The sequence below is a fragment of the Glycine max genome, chromosome 20 (assembly GCF_000004515.6).
Source record: "Glycine max cultivar Williams 82 chromosome 20, Glycine_max_v4.0, whole genome shotgun sequence".
In the NCBI taxonomy this organism is placed as follows: domain Eukaryota; kingdom Viridiplantae; phylum Streptophyta; class Magnoliopsida; order Fabales; family Fabaceae; genus Glycine; species Glycine max.
In genome coordinates, this window is record NC_038256.2 from 43016064 (window position 1) to 43037026 (window position 20963).

Below are 20963 nucleotides of genomic sequence, written 5' to 3' on the forward strand. Positions count from 1 at the left end.
AAATATAATAAATATATATTTAATCATTCAGTATTTTAGGTTTAAATATAATTTTTTCACTAATACGTATAACCCATTAGTGTAGAGTGTAGACGACTTAAGTCCAGGTTTAGTCGTCCCTCATTAAATCCACCACGCCATCATTAATGATTACATTGTCAATGTGCTTTCTGAGGGTCCACACTCCTAAAGTTGAAGCTGTATATGTGCCTATATTTGGTGGCTTTGTGATCAAGATTTGTCAAAGCAAGCAGTAAATGTACCGGGCATTGTATTTCGAAGCATTAACTAAATGGGTTTGATTTCACACTATAGAAATAATTATAAATATAGAATTAATTTTAGATAAACTTTTATATTTTTAATTTCAAATTAAAAAAGATTTTAAAATTAATTATGAATTTTTTGCATTGAACAAAATTTTATGTTAAATTTTACATTTTATAATAAAAACATTTAAACATAAATCATATCAGCTACAAATTATTTTTAATTAAAATTTAAAATTAATTTTATTTAAAATTAATTTTGATAACACTCATCCAAACACATACTAATATTAAGTTATTAACATAAGAAATTTGTATTAAAGTGATTTAATTAAACGTGGTTAATTAATTTTGATGCGTTAATGAATATTTTAAAATCATGTTTATATAAAAAGAATCTATTTTCTCATATTTATCATTATAGTTAAGTTTAATTCAACAATGCATTAACATATCATTTATAAATAGAAACAAACTTTGTCAAATTTTTTTGCACACTCCAAGTTGATCTGAAGAGAAACAAGAGTACTAATTTTCTTAAGAAGAGGAAGAGATATAAAGGGAAAGGCAAATTATTAATATATGTCATGATATTTTTATAACACCATCTACAATGATACACAGTAATATTTATATGTAACAGCCCAACTATAACCATGATACCTAGTGACACTAGGCTAGTGTAGCACCCCCATGCATGCATGAATGAAGCAGAACGACCACGAAAGCCACACTGCAATTTTATTTTTGGAAATCATATATAATATGACAACAACAAGATTGAATGCTGTCTATTATATGCCTAAAAACAAAAACCATATCTTAGTTTAAGGGGACTCATAATTTCCTCCCCCACCCCAACCAGACCCATACCCAGAGCCACTACCATAACCAGAACCTCCACTACCACCGCCGCCGCCACCACCTCCACCTCCTCCTCCACCACCGCCACCGCCTCGTCCTCCATTTCCACCTCCTTGACCATAACCACCTCCTTCACCGTATCCAGAGCCTGAGCCATACCCTGAACCATTAGAACCTCCACCTCCGCCTCCACCACCTTTGCCTCCACCTCCTCCACCACCGCCACCATTCGCACCACCACCAGACCCGTATCCGGATCCATACCCTGACCCATATCCGGACCCGTACCCCGAACCTCCCGTAGCACCACCGCCACCGCCACCTCCTCCTCTGCCTCCACCGCCACCCCCGCCTCCTCCTAGTGATCCTCCACCGTACCCTTCACCCTCACCCGAGCCATACCCTGATCCATACCCGGAACCACGTCCAAGACTACCACCACCGCCACCTCCTCCGCCACTGCCACCGCCGCCACCGCCACCGCCACTTCTTCCCCCAAGTAACCTATCCGTAACCCTAGCAGCAAATGCAAGGTCCACAATAAGCAAAGCAATGAAAGCAGCCCCTAAGACCTTTGAGGTTGCCATCATTTAATTCTTTCACAAACTCAATAGTGAAGTAAAGTAATATTATTAAAAATGAGAATATACCAATGGTTTGAGGATTCAAGAGATGGATCACACACAAAACACTAACAGGAAACTATTATTGCACTGCGTGTAGTCTTGTTTGTACTTAGGTGTTGGTGCAAAAGTGCTAGGTAAGGGACCCTATATATACACTTTGAAAAGGATGAAGCTGATTCTCTAGTAGCTTCCTTAACACCTAACCAGTTACTTTTATGTCATGATTAGTTTGTAGGAACTTGTTGCGGAGGATTCGTTAGTAGTGCTGTCATTGCACTTGCACTTGCACTTAGTGCGTGATAGAAAAAAAAAGAAGAAAAAAGTATAGTAGCTAGTTTTTGGAGCTGGCGGAATCTCTGCCTTTTTTGTCCTGCTTATAAAATAACAACAAAACTTTTATCTTACTACCAGTTGAAATTCTGTACATGTACATATATACTTTTTTTTATAATTTAATATTACATTTTGTTAACAGTTTTTTTAATCTTTTAATAGTTTAATTTAATTAATTTGATATAAAGGTCGGGATGAAAATAATGAGTGTCATGATGAGTAGTTAAAAAAATGTTATTGTTCAAAGTGAATCTTATTAGTTTAATATTTTTTATATTAAGCGAGATGTTGAGTTCAAATATTGTGAATAAAAAAATATAATTAGAAAAAAATTTCAATAAAAATGATGAACTAATAGATACTTTATATGAATGTTATGGTGATCCAAAAGAGATTAAAGTTCTGTTGAATACCCACGACAGACATAAGAGGTCTTAGACGAAAATGATGGGAAAGGGTTTCGTGTGGATCATTTAATTTTGAAAAGAAATAAGTAACCAGCTTGCGGACCCAAACATTTAATTTCTTATTTTATTCCCTACTAAACAATTTTACAATATTATATTTACTCTATTTTCACCTATTTCTCTTAAATCAAACAGTACAACATACCAATTTATTTCTACCATATTTTTCCCTTTTAAAATGAGAGTTCTATGATGTTCCTGTTAATTTGGGTTTTTTTTATATGGTTTGTTTTCCAACCAATGGTAATCAAGTTACATTATTATCTCATTATTGTGATATTTAATGATAATTTTATTATATTTATATATATATATATATATATATATATATATATATCAATTTAATCCCTGTATAATTAAAATATTATTTTAAAAATTCTTTTATCTTCGTGTATCTTTCTCAAGGTCTAGACGTTTAAAGTGCATCCAATAATCAATTTCCATGAGAAATACATTTTAATATGTTGTTACCTCCATGCAAATAAAAGATTGTAATAAGTTGTAGCACACGCATCACACATTGTCATTACACTTATTGTTCATTTAAGAAGTGACAATTAGTGAGGCACTGCATCGAAAGAAAACATTTTGACTTGCACCATTCATTCTTAGATCCATGAATAGTATCACAAAATTTCCAATGATCGGCAATTTTCTCGGGACACCCCTCACACTCAAGATCTCTTCTTTCTTCTTGTATCGTCGTCATCCTTTTCTACTTCAGCAATCAATGGTCCAATGGCTATTAGCAGATTGTATTCTTCACTCAACGATCCAACCCAAACCTAAACTGAAACCCAAAATGTGGGTATGTTTGCTGCTGAGAGTTTTGGTTTGAACTGAAATATGGATATGTTTGTTGTTAACTGAGATGTTTGGTTAACTGAGAGGTTAAAAAGTTTAATTTTTAAAAAATATTTTAATTATACATGGTCTAAATGGAAACATATAATGAAATTATCATTAAAAATCAAAATAATAAAATAATAATGTAGCTTGATTACTATTGGTTGAAAAATCAATAATATCAAAAACCTCTAAATTAATGGGGGTACCATAGAAATTCTCAATTTAAAAGGGAGATTTTTATTTACTATATTTGTCTGATCTCAATCAAACACAACATAAAAGATAAAGTAATCTAATAAAATCTAGAAAACAAAAAGAGATCGATGTTTCCTTTATTACAATTATTGATATGATCATCAATATAGATTTCGTCATGATTCATGAGATGGTTAGGTTTGCTCTAGCTAGATACTAAATTTTCAACAAAATCATGAATATAATTTATATACAAGAATTTTTTTAATAAAATAATATATGCAGTTAGCGTGTAAAAGTTTTTTAATTGATATATGATAAGTTGTATGATTTTTATAATAATTATTTTATTATAAGTTATATTAAAGATGATTTTTTATTAGTTAATTATGTAGAACTTTTACGCAAACAATATGGACTTGTTAAACTTTCAATAGAAATTATGTTGCAAATGTGTAAAAACTTTTACAAAATTAGTACATTCTTTCTTAAACATTCAATAAAATTAATCTTATTATCACATTATTTTATTCTCTAATATGATATATGGTAATAAGATAAAAATTAAATTGTAATTTTGTTTCTTCTATAATTTTAAATTTATGATTTTAGTTCTTTTATTTTTAAATTTAAACATTTAGTAAGAAATTTGATAGGAGTTGAACTCATAACCTTTTATTTAAAGATAACATAATAAATTAAAACATTTATTTTGTTTAGTTAATTTTATAAATATTATTTTACATGTATCATTAGTTAAGTATTATTAATTTTTTAAATTATAAAAATTTATAAATTAAAATAAAATATTTAATACTTAAATAATTTAATATTCAACTTTACATGTATTTATTTTTATTACAAAAAGATTATTTTAATATAAATTAATAAATTATTATATGTAAAAATTTGTTCTTATTTTATTATAATTTCAAAAAATATATAAAATAATATAAACATAAAATTAAAAATATTTATATATAAAATATTTTTTAATTTATAAATTATATAATTCATTTTTTTTATAATTGCAAATTTAAAATTATAAGAGATCAAAATTATAATTTAGTCTAAGATAAATTCATATAATGTCAATATAAAAATATTTTATGCTAATTGTATATATAAATTAAACTGATATTATTTATCATTAGATCCTTTAAAATAATTTATTTTAATTAATATCCTCTTATCTTACCCTATATCTTTTTACAGGACCAAAATCTATGTCTTTAGCATAATTTATTGCATGCGTCCACTCCAGTTATTTGATTTTCTGTCATTCTTATTTATCTAAATGACACATTAATATACTTTCTTCTTATCTATTACAAAAATTACCATCATATTCTCACTGATCAGCGATCGAAAAATAGAAAGAAGTAATAGGCAATCAGAAAACGTAAACGAGAGAATAAGATGAAAGATAAATGCAATATATGAATGTCGTGGCTGCATGTATCTCATGATTAATATAATTGTTATATATGCTAATTCTTACTTCCACTTTTGACATAAGCTTTCCTCGTTTTATATTATGGTAGTTTGAAGTCAATCACACATGAAGGCCACTAATCCATCAGCACTTACACACGGACTCAAATGATTTCTATGGGTCAGATGCGGGTTTCTATTCATTATTTTCATTTAATTTTAATCTGTTGTACTATCATATTAACATTATTTACCCAAATTAAGTAGTTTTTTTTACTGTAAGTGAAATTTCAATTATTGTATTTTTTAAAAAAAATTATTATTTATTTATAATATAAAAAATTAAATTGATGGTTTATTAGCTTAAATTTTAATTATAAAGCTCATCAGTAAAATATATAGATACCACGCCGCTAAAGTAACAGATGATATTAGTGCACAGGGAAAATAATGCCTCGCATTATAAAATATAGTTTATGATAGTGGTGGGGACTGGTTAATTATCAAATATATATTTCATGTTATATAAAAGTGTGAATTCAATTCGACATCAGTTAATTTAGAGTTCATCTTGAATTTTATAAAATTTGCATTATATATTATAATTGATAATAGTAAGATTAGTTGAGTGGAACGTTTCTGTAAAGCCTTTTTCAATAATTCAATGAACATGCTTCTTTAACGTAATCTTACCCCCTTTTTTTTTGGGTGTGTTTTTTTAACGTAATCCTTACATTTATTATCTATCAGATTCTCATTATTGACACTGAGAAATGATTTTCTTATAATTAAGTGTTATGGTTTGAGAGTTATTAACATTAGATAAGGAAAACACACCTTCAACAACAACATTCAATAATACATACATGGTTTCTTTTTTTCTGGAATATAGAATTAGTTAAGGTAACAAAATCGTCCTATTAAGCAGATACATTGACAATTCAAGTGTTTTCATTTCGGTGGTTGTCAATTCCTACTCTTCTTAGTTCTAAGGATAACATATACTCTAATACTCATATATATATATATATATATGCCCTTAAAAATGAATCAATGTAAAAAGTTAAAAATAATAACTAATAGGCCTCTAGATCGACCTGCGTATCAGTTAGACGATTTATAATTAGCACATAAAACTTTCTTTTCACAGCAACAAAAAATGCAAGCCACAAACACCCACTACCACAACTAAAATACGAAATATCCCTTAACCCTAGAATTCTCAATCTTTCAGTGGGGTTTGTCTACTTTCATGAAACGTAATCTTTCGAGTGACAAATGGCAGTAGCTTCAATTAATATGGCCTTCTGTATCGCACTCTAGATCTGCACTCAATCATTACAGGATTGAAAACCAACGTCAATGAATTTATCGAAATGTGAACAGTAGGCCATTGTCGTTGCCCCTTTAACTACTCCATACATGGTTAATTTGAGAAAGAAAAAAAAACGTTTATCGTACCCACTGCATTAGGGAGCAGAGTTATTCGAATTTGTAAAAATAGTTTATTATTTTTATAAATTTTAATTCATTTTAATAACTTTTTTTTGTAATTTATCAAAACAACTTTACATTTACTTTAATAAATTTAATACTAAAAAAATGATTTAAATTTTTATTTAATGGAAATTTATTAAATAAATATTTAAATTAAACTTTTATTGTAAAGTCAAATGAATAAATATGAGAGAGATTAAGATCAACGAATCATGAATAATTATATAAATGAGTTTCACATTATATCTTAATTCAAAATTTTAAAATTTATAGATTTTATTAATTTATGTGATGTTTATTCTTTTCATTCTTATCCGACAGATTTTATTTTACATTTTTATTCCAACAACTAATATTAATAAATATTATCAGGGGGGTTTATTATGATCATGCCTGCCGACTAGCAGATACATTTCCATTGAAAATGGCAAACTCAAGAATAATGATAGACTTTAGAGGCACCACTACTTTATTTTGCTTAGGAAGATTGGAAGAGTTAGATGTGGGTATGCTAATGCTAAAGTGGGAGAATTAGAAAACATTAAACACGGTGCTTAGTGGTACGTGTACACCTGTCTAACTCGGTCACTAAAGTACTAAAGTTGTGCTTGACATTTGACAGTCAAATATTTTTTAAATGAGAGTAACATGTTTGGAATATGCTTTTTAAAATTTATTTTTAGTTTTGTTTTTAAAAAATACTGCATTTTGTAAGTGCCATTTTTATTTATAATTTTGTAATTTTAAATAAACTTTAATTAATAATATAGATTATATTACAGGAAATGTCTTTCAAAAATGTGTTGTTAAAGTCTAGTTTGAAAGAAGAAGAAAGTGAAGAGATGAGTCACGAATGGAGAAACAATAATATAAGAGGAGTTTTAGCAAGCAGTAACACACTAATTTTTATTGATTAAAACTTAAAAATTGAAAAAACAAGTGAGATTTTTTTTTAATTCAGAGTAAGATATAGCTACACAATTTTATAATTTTTAACAAATTAAAATCAACAGTAGAAAGTGTACGTGTTTCTAACATTTCTCATCTTTCCACCATTTGGTAAAAACACCTTGGACTCATGAACTATATAGAAATTAAGATCAAATTACACACGTGCAAAGGTGCTATGAGGTCATCTCTGGTCTGCGTGTGAACTTTCAGAAAAGTTTGCAAGCCTCTTGAACCGCAAAACCTCGTGTTGTTTGGATAAAATGGGACACTATTTGTTTGAGGAAGGAAGAAGGTGGTTTGGTGATATGGCCATATGGGGACATGGGAAGATGACAATTGGGTTTGGAACCTGTCTTGGACTCAGTAAGGAGGAAACTGATGGCTGGTCTTGGGGGAGCCGCGTGGACCCCCTCCCATGCTTTTAATTCTAACATTTTTTTCTTCTTTCATGTTTAAAATTATATATTATTCATTAATAATTTAGCATTCAATTACTTTTTGTTAATATAATTTTTTTAATAAAATTTAAATTATTAGTATAAATATTATAAATTTATATTATTTTTACTTTTTGTTACCCAAAGATTATATAAATTAAGAAAGTCCTAATACTAAACAATTTTTATATAATATTTTTATGGTACTATTACATTAACTTTTTTTCCTTCTATTTATGCTATATTAAATATCATATTTTTTCTTATTATTGCTTACTAGTTTTATTTTATATCAAATTCAATGCTTACTAGTTATATACACATAAATATCCTGTTTGAAAAACGACCCAACCTATCTGCCACTCCTTTGTTTGGTTCTAAATATTTTTTTAACCATGGTCATGTTGTACCCATCTTTGTAACTGTTTATGGTACTTCTGGTACCTCCATTATATTAATATATTTATTTTTCTGAAAAAAAAAAGATGATGTTGAGATTCAAAATAATTATTTTAAGTTTTAACGCTACAGCGTAGAAAGTAATAGGTGATGGATACAAGTGATTTCAACTCGTATACACATACTCATAAATATCTAAAAACAATATGAATTGAACTTTCCAGTAATCAATACAATTATTATCATATATAATTTATCCATTATATCAAATCATATAGAGTAGCAACACCAGAGAACAAATATGATCAGATGGGTAAAACTGGATCTTCTCCATCACAAGTCTTATGTTTTTCGCCTCTTTCACAAAACAAAAAATATCAAATGGAAACAAACAAAAAATTCAAATGTATATAGGTAATAAGTTTCTCACAATTTTCTTTTGACAAGGACACAAATGACAATGTATATCCATAGTGACTCTCTAGATACACAAAATCTCTAGAAATTATCAGATAATCCGAGACTATACCATCTTAATTAATCTTTATATATGACATGTATATATATATCATCAATTGTCAATACTTTTAAGTATGCACGTGTCATATATAAATGCAAGAATAGGAAATAGTTTCGAATTATCTAATAATTTCAACCTCAGTAACTTCGGTCATTTAGGCAGGAATACTGTTGAATTGGTCACACCTGTTCCTCACCTCTCCTTTGTCGCCAGTTTTGACTCTAAACACAGAAAGTTTCTCCATGGCATCAGCAAAGTCCTTGAAGAAAGCTTGCTGGTCATTTGCATAGAGCTCCACAAGAGGCTTTGTCCTAGGGTCAACAGCAAGAATGGAATCAGAGGTCAACAACCCCAAACCCTTGATGACATTCTGGTAGTAGGCATTGTCAAACTTCCCTGGTGACCTAACATCATTGAATGCAGCCATTGAGGAGTCCTTGGTGTAGTTCTGGCACACGGACCTCAACCCTTGGACCAGCTTAGGGTGCATCATAGGGTCAGCATCAGAGGTCTTGCTGAAGTTGTAGATCCTGTGGATGAACTCCTTGCAGTGTGTGAACCCAATGGTGTGTGCCCCAGTCAAAGCCACCATCTCCTTAACAGTGAAACCCTTTGAGGTAAACTTCTCAATGATCTGGTCCATGGTCATGCTTGGTGTTGGAAGGCTTGCACTCACTCTCGCAGCATCTGATTCAGTGCTATCCTTTCTCCCCAGCCTCACGGGGTAAAAAGGACCACCGACCATCTTAACAAGGTCTCTTGTGGCCTGTGCCACGATGTCGGAACACGACACAACACCAGGGCATGCAAGTTCTAATGCGTTTTTGATTTTAACTATGATGTCGAAGGCATCACCGGAGAGAGAAAGGTTGAGGTCCGCATCACGTTCTGCATGAGGGTTGTATGCATTGGAAGTTATGAGGAGGGAAGCGTCGCAGCCATCGGTGATGCAATCGTGGAAGAAGAGGCGAAGGAGACCCGGTGCTGTGGCCACGCTAGCGCTTTGTTTGGTGAAGACGTTTTCCCTAACGATTTTTTCGAAGTCTGGGCATGTGTTTTTGTAGTAATCGACGTTGAGCTTTGCGGAGGAGAAGGGAAGGGAAATGAAGAGAAGGAAGAGAATTGGGAAAGCCATGCCTCCAAGAGAAGGGTCAAGAGTTTAAAGAGATATTGTGTGTTTATACTCTTTTCTTTCTTTCTTCCTCTCTTGGGTTTGTTTGGGAGAGAAAAATTATGGTAGTCCCTTTGAGGAAAAGGACTAAGGGGTGGAGGGAAGAGAATGCATTTGTGATAAAAGGGTGTGGGAGGGAGGGGTTTAAGGAGACTTTTTGCGACTTCAAATTTTCGTTTCAATGGTTGGTTCGTGGGTTTTTTGCTATTTTTGCATGCGACCATGCTATTCTTGATGCAATGAATAACGAGTCGTGCTTCACTATAGGGAATGGCCTATATCTTTTTGGGGTGGTTTTTGGCTTATCTTCTTGGGTTGAAAGTTGGTCTTTGAACGTGGATTGCGCTTGTCCAAAGAAAACTACTCTTTTTTTAGAATGTGGCATATTAGTTTCTTGTGTTCCCTTTCTAGACTTTTGATTCTCTTTCACCCAGTTTTTCTTTTTGGCTTAAAATGGTATTGCCTTGAAAAGTTAAAATTAGTGAAGTTATCCCTTTAACTTTTTTCCCCCCCTTTTTTAAGAGAGAAAGAAGGGACAACATGCCAAAGTCTAAAAAAAAAACAAGTTCAAATTCACGAAGTCCACACACCTGGACTTTCTTTTATATGCCTAATCTTGTAAAAGATTTTAAAGAATGTAATTTAATATCCTTAATAATTTAGAATGTTTACTTTTATTATTCATCTACTATTCACTATCCTTTAGTTTTAGACATAAGCAATAGATATATAGAGGTTAATTTATAAATATTAATTGATTATGATTATGAACATGTTGTGTTTACTTTTAGTTTTTAAAAGGAGGTGCAAAGTGAATTATGACTATAGATATAAATATATTTTTTCTTTAATCGACAAAACGCATGTATTAATTTTGGTAATTTATTATTTATATTTTTTTAGTTTTAGATATATTTTATTATTCATCTACTACATGTTATGCTTACTTTAGTATTATATATATATATATATATATATATATATATATATGCCCTGAATTATATATGTCAAATATAAATATATTAATGTAAAAGTCTTGGTTAAATGACAAAATGTATGTTTTAATTTTTTTAATTTTATATTTGATTAATCACAAAAGATATCCCGTGAATAATATAATTTCTTTTGATTTAGTAGAAAATTTAGGCCCTTTTCCTAATAGAAGAGATATCAATTTTTATTCTAAATTTATTAAAGTTATATAATGTGACGTGAAATTGATAATTGATATTTCATATCTGTGTCTTAAAAAATGTTTAGGTTGTTTTTCTATAAATATTTTTCTATTCATGTTTTTGATATATATAATTAATATTTTATAAAATATAAATATAAATATTTTATATAAAATTTAATGCATATATATTTTTATATAAATTTAAATTCTGTAACTGGCTCTTCTATTGTGAAGGTTTGAGACTCTATTATGATGTTTTTTAATAAGTTTTTTTATCAATTATATTTTTTTATCTGTAAAACTTAAATTTAAGAAATCTGAAATCAGATCTACTTCTTCCAACAGCATATTACTAAACATGATTATTTTACATTGAGGATGTATGTGATTTATATAAAAGTAAACAAATTTTCGTTAGAAAATAATTTTTTAACATTAATAAATGAGTATAACAGAAATTAAAAAATAATTTTAGGAGCTATCTACATGATTTTTATTTATTTGTTATATTGAATATTAATTGATGTAAATTTTTTAATTAAATAATTAAATAAAACTGAAAAAATGTAGACCAATTATTAAAGAAAAAATATATTAAATAATTTGAATGTGTTCTTTTTACAACTGTGGAGTGATTGAATCTAAGTCCTCGTGTATTTAATCCTACTCCTATCACTTAGTGTATGTTTCTTTAGATGATCATTGTCATAATTGATTTTATTTAAAATGATGTTATGATTTATGTTTAAATATCTTTATCATAAAATATGTTATAGTAATTAATTTTTTTAACATGAAACCAAAATATTAAAATTATAAATTTTCACCTAACTATTTCCGTATTTCAAATTATTCTAAACAATCTATGGTGAAATCAACATGCACTGAGCCGACACTACTGGGTAAATTAACCATTTGACTATTTGACTTTGAGTTTGTCTTCTATAGTTTCTGTTGTACGATTAGTGTAAGTTACAAATTACAACAACGAGATAGAGCTTCTTGCCATAACGTTTGTTACGCGACGACGACGTATCCATTGAGATCTCGACGGTGGCTTTCCATCCGCCTCCTTCCAATCTCCTCCTCCTCCTCCTCCGCATCAGACGACGGCGTTTCGAGATCTGACATCTCTCTCTCGTAACAGGTTTCACTCCTTTTCCCATTCAATTCCAATCCATTCGTTTCTATTTGCTCAATTGCTCCTATTTCGAATTTCCATGCTATCGTGTTGAATATGACTTGGCCATTTGGATTTGAAATTCTGGTTGATTTTCTGCGGTGTGCTCGATCTAGATTTGCAATTTCAGATGCTTATAGGTACTTGTCAAAAAATCATGTTATTATGAGAATTGTGAAGTTTGTGATTGGAATTTGGAGGTTATTGTGATGTTTTTGCTTTCTTTTGGAACTTGATTGTTAGTGACTAACTAGTGTAGAATAATGCTAGTGGTAGCTATTTTTTTTCTTCAAATCAATGGTAATGGGAGAGCTGTGGCACACAATCGTTACTCATTGTAAAATTATGCAATATCTCAAAAAAGTGAGATCACAAACTGTGGTTAACAGCAATCCTTTTACTTGCCACCAGTTGACATAACTTAAACAAACCTGCTAGATTAAAAACACGTATTATTTCATGACCAAATAAAAGCTCAATCTGTTTGTTGGTGATCAGGGTGTAGGAACAGATTCTGATCTCTTTGTGGATTTTAATGTGTAATTTTCTGTTAAAATATCAGTGAGGGTGTGGATGTGGCATATTCTTAAGTTTTGTTAAGATGACCCATATTGGCTAGGAATATGGATGAAGTACTCCTCATAAGACTTGGACATGTATCTCCCCTTGAGGTTACTTTTAGGGTTGAGTTAAGGTCAAGGTGATGTTGAAGTCACATTTTGCTACTTTCCTTTCCCTCTGTAGCTACTATGCTTGCTGCAGCATCCGGGGGCTGTGAACTGTTTTCAGTGTTCATGCTTTGCCTTGATAACAAATTAACAATAAATGCTCTTCTTGCTATACTCATTGTAGTATCTAGAATTCTAGGTATTGTCAATTATGAGGTAGGAATTGGATTTCCATTACCTAGACTCATGGATGCCAAACAGAAGCATTAGATAAGAAATGGAATGCCAATTGCCAAAGCAATAGGCCACTTCAAAGATGACCTGACAGAAACCAAGCATTATAAGGAAAACTTTGGTGTGGGCCAAATTCCTAATCAATGTGAAACATCTTATACACACCCCTCACACCTAGGATTGGATATTTGGAGCATGAAGTTTGTAGGACTAAACATCTACGAGTGACCTAATGTCAAGTTTGGATGAGCTCTAATATTGTAATCATGAATTTGTTTGTCGTGTGATTAATTTTGAGCCTTCAATATTGATTCTCCTGAATTTCATGGTGTATTTGATTGAATACTTCGAATTGGACTATGTATCTTGGATGTGTGGCTTGAGTAATTGGTTTATCTAGTGGCATTTAGTTTTTGTCATCATTTCTTCCAATAGTTCTTATAATTTCTGACTTTTGTCATGTTTTATAATTTTTGAAATTTATATGTTGCATAATAGTTATGTCATGTCTTATAATTTTTTAAATTTATTGTATTCTCATGTCTATGCTTTTAGTTTAACTCCTCTGGACATTTTATGTGTGTTCTCTAATCTCTAGAGAATTTGTCGTTTGAGATCCATTGCCTGTTTATGACAGTTAATCCTGAAGTGACAATTTAAAATAAAAGGTGATTTGAAACAGTTCTTTCCTTGTCTAAAAGAATACTGGACAGATATGGAAGTCAACAATTGGCATAAGGAGCTTAAATATGATGAGTGGGTACCAATCACTGTATCTGGTGCACGTCCAGCTGCTCGCTACAAGGTTTCTTTCTCTTTCTTTCCTTGTTTTTATTAGAATACTGAAGAATAGAGAATTAAAAGGAAGACTGGGCAAGATATCCTTTCTAACAAAACCATAAAAATAATTCCTGATTGAGTCTTTTTATGAGTTTTTTTACTTTTGAATGCTAAAAGTCCTTAGGCATTCTAGGCTTCTTATGTGAAGTCCTTCCTTTGCCTTGGACCAGATACTTACTCCATGTTTTGTCCTTCAATGTAGCATGCTGCAGCAGTAGTTGATGAAAAATTATACATTGCTGGTGGGAGTCGTAATGGTCGACACTTATCTGATGTTCAGGTATAGGGTATGAACCAATGCTTCTGAATCTTGGACTTTTTGTAGGGAGTCACGTGATTTAGCTGTTTGCAGGTTTTTGATTTAAGAAGTTTGACATGGTCTTCTCTGAAACTAAAAGCAAATGTCAGAAAGGATGATGACGATAGTTCACAGGAGATTCTTCCAGCCACATCTGGTCACAATATGGTAAAAATTTGTATGACAACTCTCCTGATGTGCATATATGTTATAGTATGAAAGTCTTCAGTTTGGCTACAGATGAACCATGAAAGTTGGTGATGAATGGATAATCTGGATGTTTGATTTGTTCTGATAGAGACCAGGAAATTTCTGCAGATTAGATGGGGTGAGAAACTGCTTCTTCTTGGTGGCAATTCAAGGGAATCTTCTGCTGAACTAACAGGCTAGTATCTATACAAGGATTTTATAATGGGAGAAAATCATATAAGTGCCTAATTATTTCATATCTATGCATAACATATTATAACCTGGTAACACTTAGAAAACTTACAATATTCATTGAACTTCTTGCAGTTCGATACATTGACATTGAAACATGCCAATTTGGAGTTATTAAGACTTCTGGTGATGTTCCAGTAAGTGTATCCATTGATGTAAAAGTTTGATGTTCTGTTCTTGGGTGTTGATTTTATGTTTGGTTAAGGTTTTCAATATCTTACTCTAAATGGCTTTACTGAAAATTTGGTTTTTGAAATAGCATAATGGCGCCGATGGATCCATGTAGCCAGCCCCAATTAATAATGGGATAAGGATTGGTTGTTACTGTTGCATTATCTTCTTTTTCCTACTTCTTTTTCTTTTTGAATTATGTTTGTAGAATATTCAATTATGTAGAATTTCTTTGTAAATACCTGTATATGTAATTTGGGAGTCATTTTGATTTTAGTTGAATAGATATTTGAATGTTTTCAATTTATGTTTCTAGGTAGCCCGTGTGGGACAGTCTGCCTCACTGTTTGGTTCAAGAGTGATATTGTTTGGTGGAGAAGAAATGAGCAGGAAGCTGTTGAATGATGTCCATGTTCTTGATCTTGAAAGTATGACTTGGGAAATGATAAAGACTACGTAAGTGGTATCTATTTTACACTTTCAGAAAGTGTGTTTACATGCTTTAGAGAAGTTCCATATGACCATACCAATTTCTTGCATTTTGATAGGCAGACACCTCCAGCTCCTAGATACGATCATTCCGCTGCTATTCAAGGAGAGCGGTACCTTCTAATATTTGGTGGTTGCTCTCATTCTATCTTCTTCAATGATCTTCATTTATTAGACATGCAAACAGTAAGTAAATATTATTTCCCATCTTTTTCTTTGCATGTTTAATTAAACCAAAGTATTAATAAGCTTGTTTCTTGCATTCTGAGGCAATCAGCTATTTCTGTATATTACATATGCACAAAAGTGAATTTTGATATGGTACTGTTAGTGTTAGACCTCCAATTACCCAAGTGTACACTAGAAAGGAAAAGAAGAATTGCAGAGACTTAAGGCATGTCTGCATTGATGGAGGACTGGAGATTGTGGGAATAATACTCACTGTGATAGCAGAATCAGAGGAATCTGAGATAGTGGGAATAATATCTCTCCTTTACATATTTACAACTCATGCACGTTTTGCATCTTATGCTTGGCAAGTATTATTGTTTATAAAGATCTCTTTACATATGTTGGGTCTGGGTCCTTAATTAAAGTGTTAAGTTAAAAACATAATGCTTATTTTGCTTACTCTGTTCACCTGGATCCTGTAATCCATGGAATGAAGGGGAAGGACAATTTCAATATTCCTTCTAAACTTTTGATTAATTTTCAATTATATTTATCTATCCAGAAAATTGTTTGTGGTCTGGCCATTGATCTTCCAAGTAGGGTTTTTTTCCCTCCCTCTCCATACAATTTTAGCATTGAGCATAAAATGATCTAACAATCTTGCTTGGTGCAGATGGAGTGGTCCCAACCACAAACTCAAGGTGATTTAGTATCTCCCAGGGCAGGACACACTGGTATCACTATTGATGAAAGCTGGCTTATAGTTGGTGGTGGAGATAATAGAAGTGGTATGTAATTATTTTATTTTTTAAAATTAAAAATAAATAGTGTTAGAGGAGTGAAAAATAAAACTACAGGGCAGCAGATAAAATATTCTTCAAAACAGAAAATCAGAGACAAAAAGAGTGAATCAATAATTCAGCATGTAAGTCCATCCATGCGCATGCCAGAAATAATAACTCACTTGAAATTGGATTGAGCTTAGCACTACCACAAACCATAAACAGTTAACACAATCTTCTCTTGAAACAAATCTAGGTGGATGGGGACTTTGTACTCTAACCAAGTACACCAAAGATTGCATAAACCACACACTCCAAAATATTTTGCCCTCCTTGTTTCAATTAAAACTTAAAATGAACCACAAGAAACAGCATAAAAGCGAAGAGGGTGGGTAAACTGCTATTGACATCAATTACGCATACATTATATGCTATTTTTTTTATTCTTTATGGATGCCTGATTATCAAATTTTCAAAACAGGTTGCCCTGAAACCCTGGTGTTAGACATGTCTAAGCTTGTTTGGTCAGTATTGACTGTTGTGAAGCAAAAAGATCCACTTTCTAGTGAGGTAATTACTCTGCAATAATATATTTTTTATATTTTTATTAATATTTCTAGGAATATTGTTTCTGTGGAGGATTTTAAATTTTTAATTCACTTTTCTCCAAGTTCTGTAATAGAGTTGGTTGCCATAACCATGATTGTTGATTTTGAGGCTGTTTGAATATGATTATATAAGCATTTAGGATTTGATCTTTGTTCCTGTAAATTTCTTTTCAGAGATATTTATAACTATCTGTAACAGAAAGTACAGGTGGCATAACTATGTGCTTAGCTGCCTATAACTGATTAGTACAGCTGGCATACTAATCTATACATGCTTATCTCTTTACATTTGCATATATCATAACTAAGAGCATAGTCTTATACTCTATTAGAGAGAAGAAATAAAGTGGGACCTTGATTTTTTCTAACTTTCTAATATTGACCGATCAAAATGAGTGGAGTGCTCTTCATGTGTAACTGAATATGATAATGATTGTGTAAGCAATTGTTTGTACTGTAAAAAACTTATAATAATTCATACCCTATTATGTTAATGCATATTCTTTATCTATTGATTTGTACCATTACCAGGGTCTTAGTGTCTGTTCAGCAACAATTGGTGGAGAAAAGTATTTGTTAGCATTTGGAGGCTATAATGGGAGATATAGCAATGAGGTGTGTGCTGTAAGCTATATTTCTAAATTTTTTTATTGGCTGTGGAAGATTGGCTTTCATATATATACACTCTCTTATGATAGTCTGAGATGTCATTATTCATATGGGTTCAAATGCAAAATTGCCTCTTTGCATATGTAAATGTAAGGCTGTGTACAATGGCTCTTCCTCATACCTTTGCATAGAGAGGAGCCTTTTGGCACTTAGTTTTTAGTTTGGTGTGTTCCATATAGTGGATTCTGTGGCTGATGGCTGGGGCCCTTGCAAATTCAGGTTTTTGTTATGAGACCCAAGGCCAAGGATACCATGCGTCCCAAGATTTTTCAATCACCTGCTGCCGCGGCTGCTGCGGCTTCTGTTACTTCTGCTTATGCATTGTCTAAGTCTGAGAAGTTGGATTTCATGCAACTGGATGATATAAATTCCAAGTTATCTGTAAATGGTCATCATAAAGATGATGTGGTGGATAAAGTTGAAGCCATTAAAGAAGAAAAACGGTTATTGGAATTGTCAATTGCAGAAGTCAGGGCTGAAAATTCTAAGCTTGGAGGCGAGATAGAAGAAATAAATAATACTCATGCTGAGTTGACCAAGGTATGTATTACAATTTTCATATGAAGGTGCGCTATAATTTTAATAGGTAGCTGCTATTTTTCACAATTAAATATGTATTTCAGGAACTCCAGTCAGTCCAGGGACAACTTGTGGCTGAGAGATCAAGATGCTTTAACTTGGAGGTACAATTTCACTTTCCTATTTTGGAGTATAGCATGGCTTTATGGTTGTTGTGTAGGTTGAGTATACTAATAGTAATGTTCGTTTCCAGGCCAAAATTGCAGAACTCCAGAAGTTGCTGGAATCAATGCAGTCTGTGGAAGAGGAGGTACAGGCTCTTCGTGAAAAGAAATCTGCTCTGGACCAGGAGATGGAGCTTGCTGCAACAGCTGAGAGCAAGAGTTCTGGTTGGCGATGGTTTGGTGGGAGTGAGAAATGATAAAATATGAGGCCATGGGGGCAAATGTCAACTAAAAATGATTTAGAGTTGAGTCTGAGAAACCTCAACTGGTTATATTCTATTATTGTAGTTCATGCAGAAAATGACATTTCCTTATTACAGAACTCTTACGGTGTCATCTTTTGAGTTGAAATGCATGATGGACTCCAATTTTGAAGAACTGAAGTCTGAAACCTTCAAGAGATGGGGTACACAAGTTTTTTTTGTATTTGTAATTTATACCTTGACAGGTTTACTTTTGACTGATTCATTTCATGCTCAAGTGTCCATTAAATTCTATAGGATTTACATTTCATTTTATTCATTTGAGTATATATTGGCATCTTAATTATTAAGTTCAATCGCTAGAGGAATGAAATTTTAGTGGTATTCCTCAATGCAAGTGCTTGGAGGGTCATTGATTGTTCACGTCTTGAATTAATGTTGGTAGATTGCCTTGGAGTAGAAGAATGCTTATTTCGTATTTGTGTATATCCAATATGGAGAACAGGAATTCAAGTGTCTTTAAGAAGGAATATGATGAATTTAGAGGAGTTAGTGTATTGGCATTGGAATCGATATTTTCAGCGATTGAAGGTTGCCTTGGTTATAAAATGAACAAAGAGAGGGCATGGTGTGGCCAAGTAATGGAATTGGATGGACAGTATTAACCTAGTGCTAGAATCGTCACTGTGCAACAAAACATTACGGTAGACGGTTTGAAAGCAAAGACGTGCACCAATAGGGAAAGCAAAAATGAAGTTAAAATTTCTACATCTATTGGTCATCAAAATTAGTACTTCAAAGCAGCATGCCGATGAGATTGTGAATTAAGTTATAGGCAACGTCAAAGGATATTAATCATTAAAAAATGTTTTTAAGCATTAGTATTGACTTTTGATAAATGAAAATAAGTCAATATTTAGAAGAAAAAGGAAACAATTTGTGTCTAAAATTATTTAGACCGGAGTGGGTTTTTGTACAACGAAAATCTATGCAACTACAGAAACTAAATTAGCCACAACATATACAAACTTAAAATTTATCCTCTAACTTTAATGCAAATGGCGGTGCTACAGGCAATCAAAGGCTCAAAAGGCAACAAAATAATACAGAATTCACGACCTCACGAGAAGATCAAAACAACAAAGGGCAATAATACTCTTTATAGAAAAAGTATCTATTTTGAGTCACCCAGTTGAATTCTGATTTCACTGTGTCTGGTGAGTCGATTCTTCTATTCTTTTTACAAAATCCGTTTAAACTAACTTTGCACACATTAGATGTCTACTAGAAAATTGAGACCTTTAGACTGCATAAGTACATCTACGACTAACGATGTGATATCTTGCTGGAATACTATCATTTATTCATGTTATTCATAACTTGGAGACAAGTTGATGTCTGCTATGAGAAACAAGATCCTTGCACAATATCTTGCCGGCAGCTGACTTTGGAATAGTGTCAATAAAACACCCTTCGAACTTTCTTATATGGAGCTACCTGAAAATTCTCCATTTTACTTTAAGTGAAAGAAAAAATAAATTAAAATGACCATAGGAAAGATAATGACCTGGCCTGCAACAAATTGAATGACTTGGTCTTCTGAGTTCAGAACCAGCTGCTCTTACCACATATGCCATTGGTATCTGTCCAGTTTATTCATCTTCTACCCTGCAACATATCATTGTTTACACATGAGAAATTCACACAGATAATGAAAAATGGGAGTGAAAATGTGAGAGGATAATGCAGGGTATGACTGCTGCATCGACTATAAGGGGATGACTTAGCAGCACAGATTCCAATTCTGCAGGAGCCACCTGAGACAAGCCTAGTATAACATTTTACTGATATAGTGATATTCTAGTTGAAAACTGAAACATTTATGGTTTTGAGCACCTGATAACCATTGTGCTTGATTAGCTCCTTTATTCGTTCAACTATATAAACAAATTCATTCTCATCAATGTAACCAAGATCACCAGTCCTCAGCCAACCTTCTGAATCAATTGTTGCACTTGTGGCCTCCAAATTTCCTAGATATCCTTTCATAATTGTAGGACTTTTGAACCATAACTTTCCTTTTTTATGAGGAGGGAAAGGCTTCCCCATTTCAATGCGTATCACTTTTGCACAAAAAGTTGGAATCAACTTCCCACATGAATCTGGATGAGCTTTACCATCTTTATCAGAGGCAAAAAATGCTGCTCCACCACTACTTTCTGTTAGGCCATAACCTTGCCTTAGTTCAACCCAAGGAAACATCCTTCTAAACTCTTG

The 20963-nt window shown here is 32.1% G+C and overlaps 3 protein-coding genes across 8 annotated transcripts; 2 read left to right on the top strand and 1 right to left on the bottom strand.

Moving 5' to 3' along the window:
• The first annotated feature begins 292 nt into the window (after positions 1-292).
• Positions 293-1875, top strand: LOC121174365 (leucine-rich repeat extensin-like protein 3). The gene is made up of 2 exons (XM_041013572.1): positions 293-296; positions 1279-1875. Exons 1-2 carry the CDS (start codon positions 293-295, stop codon positions 1725-1727), a joined length of 453 nt encoding a protein of 150 aa, XP_040869506.1. The 3' UTR covers positions 1728-1875.
• Positions 1876-8547: 6672 nt separating this feature from the next.
• On the bottom strand, positions 8548-10136 carry LOC100795676 (peroxidase 65). Its single transcript, XM_003555424.5, has one exon. It carries the CDS (start codon positions 9974-9976, stop codon positions 8996-8998), a length of 981 nt encoding a protein of 326 aa, XP_003555472.1. The 5' UTR covers positions 9977-10136; the 3' UTR covers positions 8548-8995.
• A 1989-nt stretch (positions 10137-12125) lies between these two features.
• LOC100807200 (acyl-CoA-binding domain-containing protein 6) lies at positions 12126-19001 on the top strand. Of its 6 annotated transcripts, none has more exons than XM_041013437.1 (15): positions 12137-12336; positions 13985-14076; positions 14314-14391; positions 14464-14577; positions 14728-14794; positions 14926-14987; positions 15338-15477; positions 15570-15696; positions 16355-16469; positions 16945-17033; positions 17603-17686; positions 17960-18280; positions 18364-18423; positions 18513-18727; positions 18804-19001. In XM_041013437.1, exons 2-14 carry the CDS (start codon positions 13987-13989, stop codon positions 18678-18680), a joined length of 1515 nt encoding a protein of 504 aa, XP_040869371.1. In that variant the 5' UTR covers positions 12137-12336; positions 13985-13986; the 3' UTR covers positions 18681-18727; positions 18804-19001. The 6 variants fall into 6 exon arrangements, with proteins under 6 accessions (XP_003556301.1, XP_040869371.1, XP_006606307.1 ...); XM_006606244.4 differs by having other exon boundaries at positions 12138-12336; positions 13973-14076; XM_003556253.5 differs by having other exon boundaries at positions 12126-12336; positions 13973-14076; positions 18513-19001.
• The last annotated feature ends 1962 nt before the right edge of the window (positions 19002-20963 follow it).

Coding starts and splice junctions, on each gene's coding strand:
- LOC100795676 (XM_003555424.5), bottom strand. CDS start 9,976: ATGGCTTTCCCAATTCTCTTCCTTCTCTTCATTTCCCTTCCCTTCTCC.
- LOC100807200 (XM_003556253.5), top strand. CDS start 13,987: ATGGAAGTCAACAATTGGCATAAGGAGCTTAAATATGATGAGTGGGTA. Junction 14,077..14,313: donor GTCCAGCTGCTCGCTACAAG/GTTTCTTTCTCT, acceptor CCTTCAATGTAG/CATGCTGCAGCAGTAGTTGA. Junction 14,392..14,463: donor GACACTTATCTGATGTTCAG/GTATAGGGTATG, acceptor AGCTGTTTGCAG/GTTTTTGATTTAAGAAGTTT.